This window comes from Limtongia smithiae, assembly GCF_038497785.1.
Source record: "Limtongia smithiae strain NRRL Y-17922 unplaced genomic scaffold V1518scaffold_9, whole genome shotgun sequence".
In the NCBI taxonomy this organism is placed as follows: domain Eukaryota; kingdom Fungi; phylum Ascomycota; class Lipomycetes; order Lipomycetales; family Lipomycetaceae; genus Limtongia; species Limtongia smithiae.
The window spans coordinates 112,293-130,781 of NW_027117630.1; the positions used below are offsets into that span (position 1 = coordinate 112,293).

Here is an 18,489-nt window from a genome sequence, read left to right on the forward strand (position 1 = left end):
AATTCAACGTTCATGTCAGCCCGAGTTACAGCAACCTACTGACAAAGTTCGCGTAATCACTATTCTCTGCAGATCACTTGTAATCATCTATTGTGCATTTGCTAATCCGTGTGTTGTGTACGTACTCAATCAAAATCAAAAGCAAACACCCGGAAAACGCCCCGCCGTTGATAATATATCCACATAACATCCCATCCTCGCCTTATATCTTGTCAAATTTATACACGGCGCCCTGCCTTACTTGCTCTCATCTCCCGTGGGCTTGTCCTCTTCATCATCCAGTGACAGGCTCGCCATGTGGATGCCCAATCGTCGGTACACCTCCTCCGCCGCCTGGAATGCGTCCTCCCAGATTCCCTCTCGCGATTCGGGCGCGTTCCGCCGCGACTCCTCCTTGTCGGGCTTGCTTGAAAGTACGCGTACAGTAACAGTTGTCCGCGGCGCCTCGACCTCCTGTTGCGTCTCGCCATCCACAGCAGGTGATGGTGCAGAAGCAGCGACAGCCGCCTTCTCAAGCTCAGCCAGCCACTCAGGCACAAGAGTGTTGAATACCTGCATGTTGCTAATAGGCATACCCATAGCGCCGGCCTGCGCTGCGTTCGGGACTGGTGTCGATGACGGACTGGGACCTGCTGAGCCGACTGCACCATTGGCATAAGCAAGCGGCCAGTCGAGCGAATACGGACTGGCATCCTTGCGAGTGTTGTAGGTTGGGAGGAGATTCACGATGCGCGGGGTGATCCGAGTAACAGGAGTCGCAGAATGCACGTTCGAACTGTTCATACCGAAGGATTCTTCAGAGGCAAGCGTCTGTTGAAGCTGCTCGGCGGGGCTGAGAAAGTCAAACTCATCAACTGCAGGAGCCACGTCTAATGAATCGGAGGCGGGAGACAGAAAGCTAGAAGTAGCCGACGCAGAAGGGGACAGACCAGTGTTAGGAGAAAGTGAGAGCTGGGAAAGGGTTTCGGCAAGCCGCCGATTTTCGGCCGCAAGACGTTCGTTCTCGGCCTTTAGTGTGTGCGCCTCGGCAGTACGATCAGATACCAGCTGCTCTAGGTGGGTGATATACTCCTTGCGGCGAAGGCGGAAATGGCGCGCAGAGACTTTATTGCGAAGCTGGCGGCGCTCCTTGGAGGAAAGTTTCTTGCCTTCCTCGGAAGCAAGAAGCCGCTCATCATCGTCGACAGGAAAAGCATTACTGCGACGATGCGAACTACCCATGGCACCGATCTGCTCAGAGTCATCGGAGTCGGAGTCGAACTGTTGTCGATGCTGCGGGACAGAGGCTGCGGAAGGGAGAGAGTGGAGCTGATGGCCCTGCGAGGGGACATGGTGGTGGAGTACGGGCTGATGCTGAGAATAGTCGACGTAGGCGGGCTGATGGTCGACAGCAACGCCGGGGACGAGGAAGTCGGCGAGGAAGAAATCACCTGCGGGCGGGGCGGAGCGGTCCATTGTTGCGAGGTGAAGAAAAGAAGAGAAGAACGGCGGACCACCGCCGCCTTATTAGCCCTGACGAGGACGCGCGTCCCGCGCCCGCGCCACGCCGAACACGGCTAGCGCGCCACTCTGCCGTGCCTGCCGGCTGTCTCATGTCGTGCGGCGCGCCCCTGGCCTCTGCAGCCGCCGCGCTATTTATACCGCCGCAGCACGTGCTGCGGCGCCCGCGTCATGTCGCGCGAAACTGACGCGTCCTCAGCGCGTGGGCATGCGCGACGTGGGCACGAGGAACTGCTGTTGCATCTGCTGCAGCGCCTGTGCCTGCTGCACCACCGTCACTGGCTGTGGCGGTGGCAGCGCAGGCATCGTCGACGTCATCGTGGCCATCTGTGGCAGCGAGGGAAGTGGCTGGTACAGCTGCTGAGGTGCGTGATAATAAGTCGCCGACTCCATCCGCGGTAAACCCAGCAGAACCCCGGTGTCGGTCTGCGCCATCTGGTTGAGCTGGTGCTGCAGCTGATCCTGCATCTGCTGGCGCTGCTGGTAGTGCGCTGGCGGTGGCGGCGGTGGCGGCGGCGGAGGCGGCGCCTGATCGATGATCTGCCGTCCGCGTTCGTCAAGGCCTTGCCGCTCCTCCGCCGCCTCGCGCTCATCCCGTATATGCTGCTGCAGTTGTCGCAGCTGCGGCGCTTGTACCGCCATTTCCTCCGCCCCCGCCGTGGTCGACGTCGGCCCCGGCCGCGTGCTGCCGTCGCGATTCAGCAGCAGGATCTCCCGTAGTCGCCGGTTGGCCGCCTTCATCGTCGATAGGTGCTCCCACAGCCCCGACAGTGCAACTTTGTCCAACACGTCGCTCGCCTTGGTAAGCAGCTCCATCGTACTGCTGCCCTCTGCACATAGGTCCTGCCATATCTGCAACTTGCGCGAGGCGTTGTCTGGCCACGTCGCTGACTGTGCCAGCTGCTCACGCACCATCGCGTACACCTCCATCGGCCGGATCTTGAGCACGCGAAAAATCTCTGGCAGCCCCGCCATTTCCGCGGGACTGCTCTCGAACGCACCAATGTCCTGCGTACTAAACCGGACTAGGTCCATGAATTCCTCTGTCGTATATAGCTGCCCGACGCGAAGCATCAGCCATTCGTGAATCCCGCGGGCCTCGCGCTTGCGGAGAATGTCAAGCGGTACCGGTGGCAGATGTCCGTTGTGCCGCCAGCGGTACCGAATCTCGATTTGGTCAGAGTCGGTGTACTGTCGCGCCACGATCTTTGCGTGGCAGCCGACCTTGATGGTCTCTTTGCCGCGCCGCTGCTTTTCAAATGGTATCGTCGGATTGTGCTGCGATGTGTATTTCTTTGCGTGGTTGCACAGGTAAACGTACTTGAAGTCAAGAGCTCCCGCTTGGATCCGCTTCTGCGCGTGTGTCAGTGCTGCACTCCAAACCGGTATGGTCCTGCCGACTCACATTCTCCTTACGGTAGTCCGCCTTCTTGTGCGTGTTCCACTTTGCGTAGATCTTTTGTTCCGTGAGCCACAGTGTCCACGCCGCCTCTGTAGCCCGGTAGAGCACGATTTCTTCCTCTGAGGTGGTATTGTCGTCATACATTGGTAACAGCTGAGCGCCTATGCGCCGCAGCGCTGCGCGCAGCTGGTCGGTATTGCTTGGTGTGTCCATGGCACGCGAGAGGGGGCCACTCTGTGGATGGATGGGAGTGCGAGAGCGGAGTGCGGCAAGGGCTGTTGTATAACCGTGTTGGTTGGTGTGATGCCGCGGGCCGGGCAAGCCGTCGAACCGTATAAACTGTCTGGATTGCCCGGTGTCATGCTGCGCTCTGTCGCCGCATGTTTCCTCAGCGTCTTGGAGCCTACTTACCATTTCTACTACGTTACTGTTGCCTTGAACAGTTTCTCCGTCTATATCTCCGCCCAGAACTGCGCGGTTTCGCCCTCTATTTATCAGTTGCGGACCGCTGCTTAGTGCAGGAGCGGGCCGAATAAACTCGAGCCGCTTAATTCCTCAGACACGCTCACATTCGGTCGGGTAACTGACGTCATTTTGGTTTCTCGCCAACCTTCACGTCTATTTTCTTCGCGACGCGTCATAGCCGTCGCGGCATCGAAATGGCCACCTTTGCGATGCGTTCTACCTGGGCGACTGGATGGAAAGATCTTGGGGAAGACGATCGATATGAGCGTCGTCTAGGTGGCCATCGTTTCAGCCGTGCCTCTCTCACCTCCGTTCTCACCTCGCCACTGTCGCTCTCACCTCACCGCCTCTGTTATATCGCCTCCTCCTCAGGCGTCTACATATAAGTCCTGTCTCCGCCCCTCGTCTTTCTCTCTCAGCTGTTCTGCCGTCCCGTTTATCCATGCACGTTGTCACCCACCCCACACATCTACCTACGCATCCACCACCATGCTCGACATCAAGGTCAACGTTGTGGACACCATTGGCTTCGTTCTCCGGAGCTTCCACAACACCTCGTCCCCTCCCCCAAAGCGCGATCTGCGTCTCTCCTTGAAGCGCACCTTTTCTTCTCTGCGTCTACCCGTGCATTTTCGCCGCCACCCTAAGAAACCTTCGACCAAGTACCCCGCCTTCGCTGCCTACATTCGCCCTGAATACCCTGCGTCGATGGATCCCCACACCGAGACCGCATCGGTTGAGACCTGCATAGAGGCGCTGCAGACTCACTGGGCGAATAACATCATTCTCGTCGGACCCAACAGCGAGTTGATCGACGACGTCGTTCGCACCGTTGCCATCCAGGCGCGCTACATCCGCGGCCAAACGCCTTGCTTCGTCAGACTTCGTGCAGACATCTTCGAACGCGGCATCAAGACCGAGGACCAGCGATTCTCACGATTCGAGATGATTATCAACGAACTCATCAGAATGCAACGCGAGCTCGGTCAGCGCTACATCTTCGTCGTCCGCGACATCGACAACTATCTCGGCGACAACAACTGGGCACTCGCGCATCTTCTTCGCGAGATCCTCGTCAACAACGAGCTCACCGTGATTGGCACCACCACTGAGGAGCAGTACACGCAGTACATCAAGTACCGTCACGGTATTCGGCAATACGTCACCCGCGTCGAGGCCATGCCATCCATTCCTAAGCCTAAGCGCCCGACCTCCATCATCACAATGGACTTCTGGCCCGAGAAGGAGGAGAAGTAGAACTAATCTTAGTGCGAATTGGAATTCTTTGTATTACCACGATTATTTTGTACAGCTAGCGGCGTTAGGGTGCCAATGTTTTGTGTAGCTGGCGGCGTTTGGGAATGATAATGAAATGTCGAATCCTCTCTACTCCAGGGTCGTCTTCCAGAACTCGCGGCGAACTCCGGTGCCAAGAGTATGGACAGCCCTAACCCACAGCAGCGATGTCACTGTCAACGGCGTGTGGTGCAGGGTCTCTACGACAGGGGCTGTCTGAAGCGGTCGGGCCACTCGACGCCGCAACCATGATCGTCAACGCCAGTCAGTTTGCACTTGTGGCATTTTCCTCTGTCCGTCTGTCACGGGTCGATGCTCACTGACAACTACCTTCACGCTCTAGCACGGCGGTTCTGCATTCTGGAATCGTGAGATCTACTGCTGAGCATGCAGATACCCCGTCATTCTTGTGTTGCTGTCTCTCTCGTATTTCCAATTGCTCACAGTCATGACGGGTCCCATCCCGAACCCGGGCCAGCGTGACAAGCAACAATTTGATTCTCTCTTTGCCCACACTGTGGACCTCACGATGCTCGGCAAGATAGGCATCCTATACCCCTGGCTCTGCCGTACCAGTGACGTCGAGTGTTGCCTCGATGGCTTGTTATTTATGCTCGCCAATCCACGCAAATCGAAAGCCATCATAGTCGTCGGTAAACACAAACAGCATCTTGCGTGGGTGGTTGATGAAATCGCGCGCCGCATCGCCTTAGGTCAGGTATCGGAGCCACTCTGGCCGTATCGCGTGTATGCGTTCAACCCGGCGATGTATCCAGAGCTGTCCACGGCTGGGCTGCAGCGGTTGTTCACGAAGGTTTTGATAGAAATCAGAAACACTGGAGAACTTTGCATCCTATTTGTCAAGTCTATTCACCTTCTCTGGGCGTACGACACCAGGGACGGCAAGTTTTCGGCGGTGACTCTAGTCGATACTGTCTTTGCAGGCTCGAACTTGCGCTGCATATTCTCCACTACGCCCGTCGGCTATGAAAGCATGCTGCTTGATCATAGCAACCGCGATAGATGCGGTGGCGGTTACTTCACCCCGCTAGACACCTTCCCTAGCAAGATCGACATCGCGCCATTCAATATCGCCGAGGCCGTCAAGCTATACCACATGCGTTTAGCGAAGCATATGTGGGAAACCGGAATTTCTGTGGCTAATGCGCAAACAGCCGGTATGAAACTGATAATGAACAGAGCGGGCGACGTGCCGCATATGCATGCGTGTGTTCTGCATGTGCTCGAATCGGAGGAGTTGGAGGATAAGATCGCACGGATGGAGGAGTGGCTGTAGATGGAGACCATCCAGTGGAAAGCACTTGGGTTATCGGCTGGTTTGTAATTGGCGTACAGGGTACTTGTCCGGCACTTTGTCTACTTTGATATGGGTTTGCATTATTGATTCCGTATCCACTGCGAGAGGTCCTGCTTGAGTTTCAGCTTCTTGAATTGAATTTTGGCATTACCAACCACCTCCATCACATACCTAACAAATCCGAAGACACCTGCAAAATACAATTCGCGTGAGCGCAAATCAACGTTGGCTTTCTCCGTGGAGGCATAATCTCACCAGACATACTAATTATGACAAGACAGTACTGAATTATAGTGATGGTAATCATTGATTCGCCCGTCGGCGCCCTGGCGCCTTTGGTTGTGGAGGCAGTGGTGGCAGTACATAGGGATGGTCCATCGCTCTTGCTCCGAGTACACGACCGTGGCGTATGGGGCCAAATGAAAGCTCACCATTTTGCTTATAACCATTATTCAAATTCTCGTTCTGGTTGGGAACTGCGACGATAATATCATCGGTTGATAATGCCTTGTTCTCCTTGAGTAGACTTGCAGTCGCCTTCCTCGCAGCTTCGGCGACCTCATTGGTATGACGCGCGGCCAGGTCATCTTCGAGCGGGCACGGGTTTCGTCCTGTCTCAGTGCCACTACCAAAATGGGTATAATCGATTGCTGCTTTTCCACACACATAGCACTGCGTGTTGCGACACCTCGGGCAGGTCATTTTGTTGCATCCGCCCGTCTTGACGAATCGTTGTTTACACTTTGCGCATGTCCGCACAAGCGCTTGCGTCATTGCTTCTTCTATCTTGTGCTTTGCGTCGAGTTTGGTGTCCTCATGTTTCGCCTCTTTCTCTTGTCGAACCGAAGCACATGAACGCGGGAGATGTGCTACTTCGTTGCAGTAAGGACATGACACAATCTTGCATCCGGCATTTAGGCATTTGAAGTTCATGCCCTCCATGGCGTCGAAGTCGTCATCGCTAGTGAAGAAGTCGCAGAATGGACAAATAACGATTTTCGCGCCGCGCTGTACTGGTTAGCCAGAGAAAATAGGTGCTGAATAGTAGCAAAGCACACCTCTATGATTTCCGAGCGCTGTTGCATTTTATCCAGTAGTTGAAGCGATTTCTGCGGAATTAGTGGTTCGATTTCCTCGCGCTTGAATTTGCCAGGACACCCGCCTACTGTGATACAGGACATGTTGTATTTCGATTCTCCGAGGACGTTCTGTCTACAAGATCAGCTCATGACGTAGACGAGAGATAGCACGGTAGCAGACCTCGACGAATCTGACAATGCACTCATGACAAAAGATGTGTCCTTCAGAGCATATCAGGATGTCGTTGTCGTCTTTGAATTCCGTAAAGCAGCAGCCACTGTAACGCTCATTAGCATTAGTGTTGCACGAGTACAATCCAGCACACAGGCATAACCCACCATGAGGGTGGCTCAGGCTCGCTGGAAAGTTTTGCGAGATCTATCGCCTCTTGAAACTTGAACAACTCTGCCTTCCGGATATCGGAAAGCTCCTCCTCATAAGCTCTCTCTTCCAGCCGAATAGTTTCCTGCACCTGGTCCAGCTCCTGCATCAGCCCAGCAATCTTCTCAAACGAAATGCTATTAAAATCTTCATTCGAGTCTTCATTACCGGCATGGTCGCAAATATTGAACCTGTCCAAAATGTCCTTCAATGCCAGCACGCGTATGTAGGATTCACGTAACGAGTAACGGCTGTTCCGGACTATACTTGTGATTTCCTTCTTGTTCAATACTGGATATTCCAGCTTGAATAGAACAACTGCGGTGGGGACGTACTCCGGATCGTACTCAGCACTCTTGCAGTCTGCGCGGCGGTCCAAGGGGGTTGTGCTCATAGCGCGGTCGTCCCGCTGAGTCGCAATGTACTCATCGCTCCGGAAGTACTGCAACGCTTTCTTGACAAGGGCCGCATTGTCGTTCTGTATTTCCAGCGCGATCTGATCCGCATGCTAGACAAAGAGTAAAGTGAGCTTGCGCATGGAACGGCAAGATGAATCACCGGGTCCCTACTAGTCGCATCATCTCGGGATATGCGTCGTGTAGAACGTCGGCGACAGCAAGCCGTTCAGGACCAGCTGCTTTGGACGAGTTCATGTTCACATATATGCTGCTGTGAGGCTCTGCTCTCGAAACTAAGAGTCTATAGTAGCATACGGGGTGTCAGCGTGTGACGATTGTGTGGGAGACTTTACCCTGTAACTTGACAGAACTTTATGTATATGGAAATACACAGTCGCGGCCTTCGCGACCTGCGCTCAGGGCAGCTATGACAGGTAACATGACAGCTCCCATGCAGATTTGTCGCGATAATGGCCAGATCATCACCTCCCTCATAGTCACCTGTGCAGGAAACGAGCAGTTTGTCTTCGAAAGGACGCGCGCGATCGCCTTTGACCCGTCCACCGTCATCCATCTCAACCCACTGGTAGTCCAATCCAAGCGTATCTTATCACCAGATACCGCGGCCGCTGTTGCTGTGAGCGATGATGTACAGGAGTACAAGGTCGTCGACTCAGTTCCCATTCTTGGCGGCCTCAGCAACACGGAAGTGACGTATACAGCCTTATTCACGTTCCCGGCACCGTCACTGTCTGACTATGAGCAGAAAGTGTCAATGCTGGTACAGTCGCGAGCACCAATGCACATATCCATGTACAATGTGTGGACTATTGAAAAGCTAGAGGGTAAAGTCGTGATAACAGAAAATTGCACGCCTATTGTGCCGCTCTGGCTGTACTATTTTGTAATCAGATCGATTAAGAAGGCTCATTTCGAAATTTTTGTTAGGCTATCAGGCGCGCTCAATGCTGCTGCTGGAGACAAGGACAACGCTAATTCAGACAGCACATCAGAGTAACGACTAGTCACAGCACACATTCAATAATATATTTTTTTTCTTTAGCAAATTAACCAGTAAACCAGCAGTACTATCTTTACTGCTCCGACACGATAATAGAGGCAGCGCCCATACCAGTACCGATGCACATCGACGTGACACCGATCCTCTTCTTGTACATTTTTAACTCATTCAGTAGCGTCGCCATCTGTCGCGCACCGGTGCAGCCAAGTGGGTGTCCGAATGCAATCGCGCCGCCATGCGGGTTCACCTTCTTCATGTCGATGCCGATGTCCAGCACCGAGAACAGAGCCTGGCTAGCAAATGCCTCGTTGATTTCGTAAAAGTCGACGTCATCCTTGGTCAGGCCCGCACGCTTCAGAACGGCGGGAATGGCGACAGCAGGGCCGATGCCCATAATCTCTGGAGGAACGCCAACGACGGCAGAGTCGACGTACTTGCCGATAATAGTCAAGCCATGCTTCTGTGCAGCAGAGCGACGAGCCAACAGCACGACAGCACCGCCATCGCTGACCTGCGAAGCATTGCCGGCGTGAGTGACGCCGTTCTCGCTGAACGCAGGCTTGATCTTGGACAAGCTCTCCGGAGTGACGCCATATCGGATGCCCTCGTCGTCTGAAACCGTGACGACCTTCTCCTCGCCAGACGAATTAATAACCTTCGCCTTGATTGGCAAGATCTCGGCCTTGAAGACTCCTGCCTTCTGCGCCTTCTCCGCCTTTTGGTACGAGTCCGCCGCAAATGCGTCCTGCTCCTTGCGAGTGAGTCCGTACTTTGTAGCGACGTTTTCCGATGTCACGCCCATGGGGATGAGACACTTCGCAGCCTCGGGATGTGAACTCAAGTCGCCGGAGAATGGTGAAACTGCCTGAGGTCCCCAGTTCTGCGACATGCTCTCAACACCAGCGGCAAGGCCAACGTCGATGTCGCCGGCCAGGATTTGATGTGCAATGTGAATGACCGCCATCAGCCCAGACGAGCACTGCCTGTTGATCGTGTATGTAGGGACGGAATACGGGATCTCAGCGGCAAGTGCAGCGGCGCGAAACTCAGTGATACCTGAGCCGGGGCACAGAACGTTGCCAACCGCGATATCGCCGATGATCTTGGGATCGATCTTAGTCCGATCCAGTAGGCCTTTGTATAACTCCGTGAGGATGTCAGCCGCGTACATGTCGCGGAGTGCACCTTTGCCACCGCGAGTAAACGCACTCCGGTAGGCGGCGACGATGACGACATCGTCAGGATGCTTCTCGAGGATCTTAGAAGCCGCAGAGGTAGACCTGGGAGCCAGCTGCGCGGCTAACGCGGAAAGACGTTGTTCAGCCATTGTAAGAGTGTCGGGAAATAAAGACAGATAGAAGAGCGCGGCGCGTAGTTTATAAGCGCAAAGCGGGGCACGCGCAGACCGAGGAACCGTGAACGTCGAGCGGAGGCGTTGAGCGTGGAGGGGCGTTGAGTAGTTTACTCAACTCAAAGAGCCCCTCCAGAAATCTGGGGTAAGCAGCAGGTCATAAGCCGAGGCTGCAAGTCACATGCCTGTATGACGTCACTCTCGTACCTAAGCGGGGCAAAGCCCTAATTGCGTTGTTATGGCAACTATTTGTGACAACAAAGATTGTACATTAACTGGCGCGCGCTCTGAGTTTAGCTCACTGTTCCTCCCGCTGTGTTCACTCTTTTCCTTTTCTCGTTCCGTTCTTTCGTTAGCGCAATTTGCGGTAGAACCGATTCTTCTGCTTACAGCTTTGTCCCATCTCGCTTTCTCTCCTCCTTTTACGTTTTCCCGCTCTCTGCACGCTGAATGTAAGTGTCGTTTCGTTCCGTCTCCGCTGGCTAGCTATGTGCGCGCTTGCGACCCTGTGCACCTTTAGCAACTTTTCCGATCTCACTAACATCATTCTCAGTCATCTGCTTGCGCGAGTATGGTTCGCTTCGCGTACGACGATTCGTTCTTGTCACCGCGTTGTGACTCTAGTCGGCAAGATTCGTCGTCTCGCGTGTCTCCGCCGCGTGGATCCCCATCTTGTGAATCCCCGTCTTGCACCCAAGCTATCGCGGAAACACACTCGCTCAGAGATATCTCCATGATTGACGCGTCCCCTTACAAATCGTCTCCCGTCTCTCCCATGAGAGCCGTGAACTTTGGCCATGCTACTGTGAACGTTTCTGTACTTGGCGATCTTAATGCGAATACCTTGGAAACCAGATCTATCGATCCTTTTGCCAACATGCCGTTGTTGCACGCCCCTTGGTCTTGTGCACCGTCTCCGCTTAAATCCCAGGCCGATCCAGCACCAGTTGCGAACCTAGCTGGAATCAACGCCCTCGTGGCTGCCATTGAAGCCCAGCATGCTCAGTCTATCTCTGCTATTGAGTCCGCGGAACAACCTACCTCTGCTATCCGGTCTGTGGAGCAGCTTACCTCCGTAATGACATCTGTGGAACAGCCTACTGCTGTTATTGGACCTGTGGAAAATCGGTCTACTTTCCCCCCTAGGGAGGAAAGTCTCAACGACGCCGACGATGAATTCGAAGATAAATGGGCCCAGATGAAGATTGGGAAATCCAACTTTAGCACCGAGTCTATCCCGATTGATCCAGCTCTCCGCATTGATTCTGATCTTGAAGGACCGGCTCCGCAAGTGTATGCTGCGGAAAGTAAGATTGATTAAATGATTTTGTGTTGGTTACTATTCTAACCCTTGTACATAGCCTCGAGTCCCCCCACCTCTCCTATTCAACCGTCACGTCGCAGTGTCAAGGAGGCTGATAACCGACTCGATCGTTTGAATGATTTAAAGAGCATGTTTAACATCCGTCACCAGCCCAAGAAGCGGTCTAATCTCAACTGGTCTCGTTCTGCTTATGGCGTCTCGTCGGACATGTCTTCTCCGGATGTGGGCAAGGCCGCTGCCCGTTCGTCGGCTAAGATGTCCCCCTTCGCACGTTCGCCGGCCTTTACTGCCGCCTCTGGTATTTCTCCAGTAGTTGCTAGTTCTCCTCTGTCGGCCTTGTCGTCCACCGCTACTGTCCGAGCCGTAGCTTCGCAAGTTGAGCTAGAAGATGCTAGTGCCTTTGTACCCGCTGATACCTCTACTATGAAGGCTGATGATCGTGTCACTGTGGAATCTGCCGATGATTCATTAGCACTTGATTTCAGCATCAGCGATATCTCGGTCCTGCGCGACCTCCCGGATCCTATTGATGCAAGCACTCCTCAGCGTACTCCTGCGAAGGCTTCGGTCGTACATGCTAGCCCACTACGCGATTTTATTGAAGATGATATCTCTGAAATGGATATCAATATCTTGAATGACATGGAGGAAGCCGCGCGTGCCCAAGAACATATTTGGCAGAATGATAGCTCTGCTGGTTCCTCAATGACGATTCCGCGCTCTCGGATTACTTCTCCTCGTCGAAGCCCCACTCGTGCTCATAGTCTCTCTCCTCTCCGGATGTCGTTCACTCCTGGATGTCACGATGACAGCGATATATCATGTGCTACTCCTAGTTTCCACGACTCCTACTTTCCCCAAGAGTGGGAGCTTATCTCTAGTGGTCACCAGTCATCCGCCAGCACTTCGCCTGGACAGAACTTAAACAACGCTACTGAGGTGATGGCATGTGTTCCCTTTTTTGATGCGCATTGAGCTGATTTCTAACTGTATACTAGGTGTTGAGGTCAGGCGTGGCTACAGTTATTACTGGAGTTAGTGCTTCTAATGTTCCGGCTGATGTGAGTACTCATGTTATGACAATCTATGGCTTTTACTAACGCATGATCTAGTCTCGAATGGAGGGTTCCGCAAACAATGATGAGCTTGAGGTTCCGGCTATTAAGACTGTGGACCGCGATATTGTCGTGGAGATTACCAAAGAAGTAATGGAAAGGTCTGCCTGCATAGACGCGGCCGTATCTCATTCCGTTGACGGCTCTTCCACGTGCAAGCCTCCCTCAGATCAGACCTCAAAGGTCATAAAGCTGCTTACTGCTATACACGACACTTCACAAGAACTGAACACTGCACCAATCGCCACTGCAACTGATGCGGCGGAGTCGACGGATTTGGTTCAACCCGTTAATATCTCTGGACCCGAGGATGATACCGAGGTTGACATGGATATCTCCGTTGATGAGATCATTGACGTAAAGGATATCATAGATGAATCATATGCTTCTACTAACAATATTGTCGTGCCGGAGCAAAAAGCCATGGATGTCGAAAGTGATATTTGCATGACTGCGACTGTCGAGACGGCTGTTGTTACACCCGTTACAGATGACCGGTCATCACTTGTTGCTCAAGCCATTAAGCCATCTATGGACGACCACATAGATAATACTTCGAAGCCTGAGACTTTACCTGCCACTACTTTTGACACCATTATATCTACTACTATTGCTCGCGCAACAGCGGAGGCCACAACCGTCGATGGCGCTGTTGTCGCAGAATCTCTCTATATCGATGAAGTGAGAGGGGAATCTACGCGTGAGAAGCGGTCGACACTGGCATCTGCTAACTGCTCTCAGATTGAGACTGCCGCCGAAGTCAAGTCTTCTGAGACTGTCCATGGTAAGGCTACTGAGGCGACCGCAGTTTCACCCGCGGTACAGATTGCTCCTTTGGATTCTCAGATTGAGACTGCCGCTGAAGTCCAGTCCAATGAACACGCTGATGTTCTTCCTGAAGTCGCTGCTGCAGCCACAGTTTTAGACGGGAACGTCCAGGCGAAGGATGTGAGCGAATATGATTATGCGAACATGCTTCCGTCAGAAATCTCTCTTGATCGCTGGGCGGCGGCCAACAAGCGTGTCACACGTTCGGCCGCGAAGACAGCCGCCACACCTGCGTCTAAGTCAACCGGCCATTCGTCAGAAGAAATATTTACGGCTTCTGCTATTCCTTCGCGAACGGTGAATCCTAGAGCGGGTGGGAAGACTTCTCGGGCAAAGCGTGCACAACCGGTGTCCCCTATTGTAGTACGGAGTTCATTGCGATCTGCTACTGCGGCGAGGAGACGTGAGAAGTCGGTGGAACCGAATGCGACAACTGAGACGGCGCCGCGGACTACTGGCGGGCGTGTCAAAGACACAGCCAACACTCCCAACGAGCGTGAGATCAAGACACCGAAGAGACGTATTCCGACTGCAGCGAAGACTGCGGGTGAGCCTCTGCAGACTGTCGTGAAGACTGCAAAGGACTGTGTCGGAAGAACTCCGAAGATTTCTGGCACTGCAAAGAGGACAACGCGGAGTTCTGTGGCGGATTCTCCGCTTACAGCACTCGCGAGCAAGAATCGCCGAACTAATAGCGGTTACCACGAGAACAAGGTGGTCCCAAACTATCGCTATGTGAATACAGAGCGTCCGGAATCGCCTACTTTGGAGACTCGGAAACGTCGTGCTGAGGAAGAGGAGGAGAACCAAAGTCCCTTACAGCGCAGTCGTATCGTATCTATTATGTCGCCGCGCAGCGAGACGAAGGTTGAGAAGACCGTGAATGCACAGGCGAAGCTCGCTCGTGAATCAAAGGCTCGTTGTGGAACGGCGCGCAGTGACAAGTCTGCGGAGTCTAAGTCTGGCGCCGCAACGAAGGAGAGTGCGACGAAGACTATCATGAAGGAGACTATGGCGAAGAACAAGATAAGGGAGGTGAAGACTGGGGAGATCAAGCCAGTGCTCAAGGTCTGATTTCTTTCTTGTGTTAGGATGTTGTGCTTGACTGACGATTTGCAGAAGCGCAAATTTGAACAGGATGACAACGGAAATCTGACTTCACGAGAGGTACTGCCGCGAGCCGCGAAGAGAGTTATCCGTGTTCGCCATACAGTTTATGCTGGCGAGGAGGTTGACGACAAGCGCTATGTGCGCGAAGTTGAGCCTGATTTCTAGGCGAGCAAGTATACTGAGATTGACCGAGATGAGCTGGCAACGGCAACGCAGATATTGGACGCCATACTTCAGAAATTTTGTGTTTATCAAGCCCGAGAGCATTGATTAAAAGTCTATTATGCATCGTTATTGCTTATTTTATCGGCTAGATATGGGTTACTACGGCATAGCGGATACCAGGGAGTTCTGGAACACGGGAGTTTATATATTTTATAATGTTACATTATGTGTCATATTGTGCATACATTGTGGATTAGTCGGTTTAATGATTTCCGCTGTATTATTGTGTTGTATCGTTGTGTTAGTCGTTGTGCTGTTAGTTGTATTTAATCGTTGTGTTATTGTGTTTTGTCGTTGTGCTGTTATTGTGCATTTATCGTTGTGGTTTTATCATAGTGCTTTACTGGTTGTGCGTTTAGTGGTCGTGCGTTCTGTTAATGGTTTCCCGTTCACTGTTGAGTTAAAAATAGTTTTTGCGTTCAATGTGTTCAAAAAGGTGTACAGTATTGATATCATAGATTAATGGATTGTGAGAGTAGTAAAAGCGGCTAATAAATTATGTATAGTGTTGATATACTAGGTTGTAACGTCTGTGAAGGCGGAGGAAGATGACGATTTATTAATAGGTATGATAGAGGTGGCAACTAGCAACACGCGCCACCACGCCTCATACCAACTGCATTGGTGCCCTTGCCGCCGATGAGACTGACGACGCCGCGGCCACGGCCAGCAATGCCATTTAGCATGCCCCCAGAGCCCTGAGCACCGGGTCTGCGGACGCTGCCATCGCCCCATGAAGGGTCGCCATATTGGACGCCGGCGCCAACGTCATCGGGATCGAGTTCGCCGAGCTCGATCTTTGTGAGAATCATGTTTGCGAGACGGGTGAAAGCCTCGTCGATGTTTTGCCCGCTGAGGGCAGATGTGTGGAGGATCGGGATTGAGCCGTTTTGGCTGGCGAAGTCGACGACGTCAGAGTCACGGACGATGTCGGCCGCATTGGCGGAGGGGATTTTGTCTGATTTGTTCGCCACGAGGAGGAGTGAGACGGTAGGGCTCGCGAGATTGCGCAAGTCGGAGAGGAAGTGAGGAAGCATTTGGAACGTGACCGGGTTGGTGGCATCGTAAACGAGGAGTGCACCGGCGGTGCCTCGATAGTAAGAGCGGGTAACGGCGCGGAAGCGTTCCTGGCCCGCAGTGTCCCAAAGCTGAGAAGTCGTGAGCAAAAGATAGGCACGCCGAGCAAGGACAACGTACTTGGAGCTTTATCCGCTTTCGCCGAGCACCGGTGCCTACTTTTATTATTTTTGACGAGAACTCGACGCCGATTGTGGGGGATGCAAGGACCTTCCCTGTAGCAAAGTTAGCGAACGGGGATAAAAAGAGTAGATCGAGTGGGTATAGTCGATGACGTACAATGGCCTTCGACGAATCTGTGGAGGATGCTAGACTTGCCACAGCTCGACGGGCCGACAAGGATGATCTTTGCTAGATAGTCATAGACGTTCTCTTGCTATAGCGGGCACCGTGTCAGTCACTTGTGTAGGTGTGGAGTGAGAATGGTGACCGTACATCTAGTGATGATACCCGGCTGGCTGTGCTCTGTTGCGATGCGTCCGACACATTCGAGGTGGTGCGCGCGCGTGGGGAGAAGCTGCTTGGTGCAGGAGACATTGTGAAGATTGCCGTGAGATTTTGGGGAAGATTGGGAATGTGCTGTGGTTGGTGTGGGAGTGACGATGCAATATGGGCGTCCTGCGCGACGGTGTATATTTGGGGGGAAGACCGGTCGAGTGCCCGGAACAGACGGGAGCGCGCAATCAATCGGCAAGCGGGTGAACTGGTGGGATGCCAGAAGATACGGTTGCAGAGTCTTGCTAGCGGGCTGGCATATCGGCGGTGTGGAAGTGCGGTGTGGGGAGGTGGTGGTGATAGTGGAGGAGTGCAGTGTGGGTGCCGTCGAAGTCAACGCGAGTGTTTTGTAGCGACCGCATTGATCCAAGCGCTGTTGGTGATGACGCGGCTGTGCTATCGCGAAGAGCGACAGTTTCGTGTGCTGGGACGGCGATAGAGCACGCCAATGATATCGGGGGCCGGAACAGCAGAACAAGTGCGCCAGGAACGACGGGGTGTATAGTCTACGTGGTTGGCGCGATTGGCTTGGATTGGCTTGGAGCAGTGCAGCGACGAGCAGCGTGGAACCGTAGAGATAGGTGCCGCGATGATTCTCACGATCTACAGCATGGGGATGGTCTTGATGATATCAACGGATGAGCTGAACGTCCTGTAGAAGACTGGATAAAGAAGAGTAAACTGTGGTTCTGCTACACTGGTCATCGCGTCATTTCGCGTGCGCTGGTGTAAGCCGCCTCGGATCGCTTAAAATAATCCCAGTATTAGCACCACAAGCGACTTCATAGACATAACATGTCCGCCTTCCAGGAAGTCCCCATCCTTGACCTCTCCCTTGCAGATGATCCCGCCACCAAACCGGAGTTGCTGCTCGCGCTGCGCCGCGCGCTGCTAGATGTCGGGTTCCTCTACATTACCAACTACGGTATCCCCGCGGAGCTCACCGAGCGCGTCATCGAGCGTGGCAAGGCACTCTTCGATCTCGACATGGACGAAAAGCTCAAGATCGAGATGAAGCAGTCGCCGCACTTTCTGGGCTATAGTAGGCTTGCGAACGAGATCACAAAGGGCGAGACCGACTGGCGCGAGCAGATTGATCTAGCAACCGAGCTGCCCGCTCCTGGTGCAGACGAGCCGCGGTATCGCTGGTTGCGTGGGCCGAATTTGTGGCCGAGCGATGAGGTGTTGCCGGAGTTTAGGATGGTGTATACTGAGTACATTGAACGCATGACAGACGTGTATGGCGCTTTGTGTGGCAGTGCGAGCGAGAAGACTAACAGCGGGTAGGTCGATGCGGTTCACAAGGCTTATCGCGGAGGCGCTAGGGCTGGATGCCGACGCGTTTGACAAGTATTTTGACCCGGACCAGCAGCACAAGCTGAAGATCGTTAAATACCCGGATCTCGGAGAACTGGGGCCGAATGCGACCGGCCAGGGAGGTTGGTGCTTGTGTGCCTGCGTACTTCAGAGCGCGAGCTAATATTTGAACAGTCGGCCCCCACAAGGACTCAATGCTCACGTCGTATCTTCTCCAGGCAACAGACCACAAAGGCCTGCAGGTTCAGAACTCCTCGGGACAGTGGATTGATGTTCCACCAATCGGTGGCACCTTAGGTGTGTCGTGTTGGACGTTGGTATTTTTAACTTCTATTGACCTCTCGACTAGTTGTGGCTATAGGACAGGGTCTGGAGGCTCTGACGCAGGATATCTGCGTGAGTACGACACACCAGGTCATCTCACCACCCGCTGGCTCTGGACCGCGCTTCTCGGTGCCGTTTTTCCAGGGTGTGTCCTACGACGCGAGCTTCGGCGCACTGGAGCTGCCGGAGCATGTGCTGGCGTTGAAAAACCTGCAGCGGGATAACAAGGACCAACTCACGACTTTCACGCACTCGATGTTTGACCACATCGGCGAGGCGACGCTGTTCAACCGCATCAAGTCGCACAAGGACGTGGCCGAGGTTTGGTACCCGGATCTGCTAGCTCAGGTCTTGCAGATGCAGGCCGATTTAGATGCTAGAGCTGCTGCTGCAGCAGCAGCAGCAACGACTGCTTGTTAGCAAACACAACAATAAAAAATCCCTGCATGCAAATTACACAAG

General features: G+C 53.5%; 10 protein-coding genes across 10 annotated transcripts; 5 read left to right on the forward strand and 5 right to left on the reverse strand.

Annotated features, from left to right (window-relative positions):
* Nucleotides 1–237: 237 nt before the first annotated feature.
* Nucleotides 238–1,221, reverse strand: V1518DRAFT_375549 (uncharacterized protein; the record flags this gene model as incomplete). The annotated part of the gene is made up of 1 exon (XM_066901507.1): nucleotides 238–1,221. One exon carries the CDS (start codon nucleotides 1,219–1,221, stop codon nucleotides 238–240), a length of 984 nt encoding a protein of 327 aa, XP_066758361.1.
* A 241-nt stretch (nucleotides 1,222–1,462) lies between these two features.
* On the reverse strand, nucleotides 1,463–3,406 carry V1518DRAFT_419335 (uncharacterized protein). Its single transcript, XM_066904737.1, has 2 exons — nucleotides 2,906–3,406; nucleotides 1,463–2,853 (listed from the first exon to the last, which is right to left on the reverse strand). Exons 1-2 carry the CDS (start codon nucleotides 3,314–3,316, stop codon nucleotides 1,696–1,698), a joined length of 1,569 nt encoding a protein of 522 aa, XP_066758362.1. The 5' UTR covers nucleotides 3,317–3,406; the 3' UTR covers nucleotides 1,463–1,695.
* Nucleotides 3,407–3,535: 129 nt separating this feature from the next.
* Nucleotides 3,536–4,750, forward strand: V1518DRAFT_419337 (uncharacterized protein). The gene has a single exon (XM_066904738.1). It carries the CDS (start codon nucleotides 3,857–3,859, stop codon nucleotides 4,622–4,624), a length of 768 nt encoding a protein of 255 aa, XP_066758363.1. The 5' UTR covers nucleotides 3,536–3,856; the 3' UTR covers nucleotides 4,625–4,750.
* A 20-nt stretch (nucleotides 4,751–4,770) lies between these two features.
* V1518DRAFT_327494 (uncharacterized protein) lies at nucleotides 4,771–6,122 on the forward strand. Its single transcript, XM_066901162.1, has one exon. The coding sequence runs from the start codon at nucleotides 5,112–5,114 to the stop codon at nucleotides 5,958–5,960; it is 849 nt and encodes a 282-aa protein (XP_066758364.1). The 5' UTR covers nucleotides 4,771–5,111; the 3' UTR covers nucleotides 5,961–6,122.
* A 162-nt stretch (nucleotides 6,123–6,284) lies between these two features.
* On the reverse strand, nucleotides 6,285–7,836 carry V1518DRAFT_406429 (uncharacterized protein; the record flags this gene model as incomplete). Its single annotated transcript, XM_066901949.1, has 4 exons — nucleotides 6,285–6,989; nucleotides 7,040–7,189; nucleotides 7,242–7,338; nucleotides 7,400–7,836. 4 exons carry the CDS (start codon nucleotides 7,834–7,836, stop codon nucleotides 6,285–6,287), a joined length of 1,389 nt encoding a protein of 462 aa, XP_066758365.1.
* Nucleotides 7,837–8,747: 911 nt separating this feature from the next.
* V1518DRAFT_419347 (Thiolase, N-terminal domain-containing protein) lies at nucleotides 8,748–10,451 on the reverse strand. The gene has a single exon (XM_066904739.1). The coding sequence runs from the start codon at nucleotides 10,186–10,188 to the stop codon at nucleotides 8,935–8,937; it is 1,254 nt and encodes a 417-aa protein (XP_066758366.1). The 5' UTR covers nucleotides 10,189–10,451; the 3' UTR covers nucleotides 8,748–8,934.
* A 332-nt stretch (nucleotides 10,452–10,783) lies between these two features.
* Nucleotides 10,784–14,754, forward strand: V1518DRAFT_406432 (uncharacterized protein; the record flags this gene model as incomplete). Its single annotated transcript, XM_066901950.1, has 5 exons — nucleotides 10,784–11,519; nucleotides 11,574–12,475; nucleotides 12,535–12,597; nucleotides 12,649–14,547; nucleotides 14,599–14,754. 5 exons carry the CDS (start codon nucleotides 10,784–10,786, stop codon nucleotides 14,752–14,754), a joined length of 3,756 nt encoding a protein of 1,251 aa, XP_066758367.1.
* Nucleotides 14,546–15,337, forward strand: V1518DRAFT_327594 (uncharacterized protein). Its single transcript, XM_066901163.1, has one exon. It carries the CDS (start codon nucleotides 14,873–14,875, stop codon nucleotides 15,275–15,277), a length of 405 nt encoding a protein of 134 aa, XP_066758368.1. The 5' UTR covers nucleotides 14,546–14,872; the 3' UTR covers nucleotides 15,278–15,337.
* Nucleotides 15,338–15,398: 61 nt separating this feature from the next.
* On the reverse strand, nucleotides 15,399–16,428 carry V1518DRAFT_406433 (P-loop containing nucleoside triphosphate hydrolase protein; the record flags this gene model as incomplete). The annotated part of the gene is made up of 4 exons (XM_066901951.1): nucleotides 15,399–15,962; nucleotides 16,012–16,106; nucleotides 16,171–16,267; nucleotides 16,327–16,428. The coding sequence occupies 4 exons, from the start codon at nucleotides 16,426–16,428 to the stop codon at nucleotides 15,399–15,401; spliced, it is 858 nt and encodes a 285-aa protein (XP_066758369.1).
* Nucleotides 16,429–17,156: 728 nt separating this feature from the next.
* On the forward strand, nucleotides 17,157–18,483 carry V1518DRAFT_419358 (uncharacterized protein). The gene is made up of 4 exons (XM_066904740.1): nucleotides 17,157–17,624; nucleotides 17,674–17,825; nucleotides 17,878–18,000; nucleotides 18,053–18,483. The coding sequence occupies exons 1-4, from the start codon at nucleotides 17,182–17,184 to the stop codon at nucleotides 18,445–18,447; spliced, it is 1,113 nt and encodes a 370-aa protein (XP_066758370.1). The 5' UTR covers nucleotides 17,157–17,181; the 3' UTR covers nucleotides 18,448–18,483.
* Nucleotides 18,484–18,489: the final 6 nt, after the last annotated feature.

What these genes read in the sequence shown, in the direction of transcription:
- V1518DRAFT_327594 (XM_066901163.1), top strand. Translation starts at nt 14,873, where the DNA reads ATGCATCGTTATTGCTTATTTTATCGGCTAGATATGGGTTACTACGGC.
- V1518DRAFT_327494 (XM_066901162.1), top strand. Translation starts at nt 5,112, where the DNA reads ATGACGGGTCCCATCCCGAACCCGGGCCAGCGTGACAAGCAACAATTT.
- V1518DRAFT_419347 (XM_066904739.1), bottom strand. Translation starts at nt 10,188, where the DNA reads ATGGCTGAACAACGTCTTTCCGCGTTAGCCGCGCAGCTGGCTCCCAGG.
- V1518DRAFT_419337 (XM_066904738.1), top strand. Translation starts at nt 3,857, where the DNA reads ATGCTCGACATCAAGGTCAACGTTGTGGACACCATTGGCTTCGTTCTC.
- V1518DRAFT_419358 (XM_066904740.1), top strand. Translation starts at nt 17,182, where the DNA reads ATGTCCGCCTTCCAGGAAGTCCCCATCCTTGACCTCTCCCTTGCAGAT. An exon ending in GAATGCGACCGGCCAGGGAG is followed by an intron (nt 17,826 to 17,877) that starts GTTGGTGCTTGT and finishes ATATTTGAACAG; the next exon opens with TCGGCCCCCACAAGGACTCA. An exon ending in ACCAATCGGTGGCACCTTAG is followed by an intron (nt 18,001 to 18,052) that starts GTGTGTCGTGTT and finishes CCTCTCGACTAG; the next exon opens with TTGTGGCTATAGGACAGGGT.
- V1518DRAFT_419335 (XM_066904737.1), bottom strand. Translation starts at nt 3,316, where the DNA reads ATGGTAAGTAGGCTCCAAGACGCTGAGGAAACATGCGGCGACAGAGCG. An exon ending in CGGACTACCGTAAGGAGAAT is followed by an intron (nt 2,854 to 2,905) that starts GTGAGTCGGCAG and finishes ACACACGCGCAG; the next exon opens with AAGCGGATCCAAGCGGGAGC.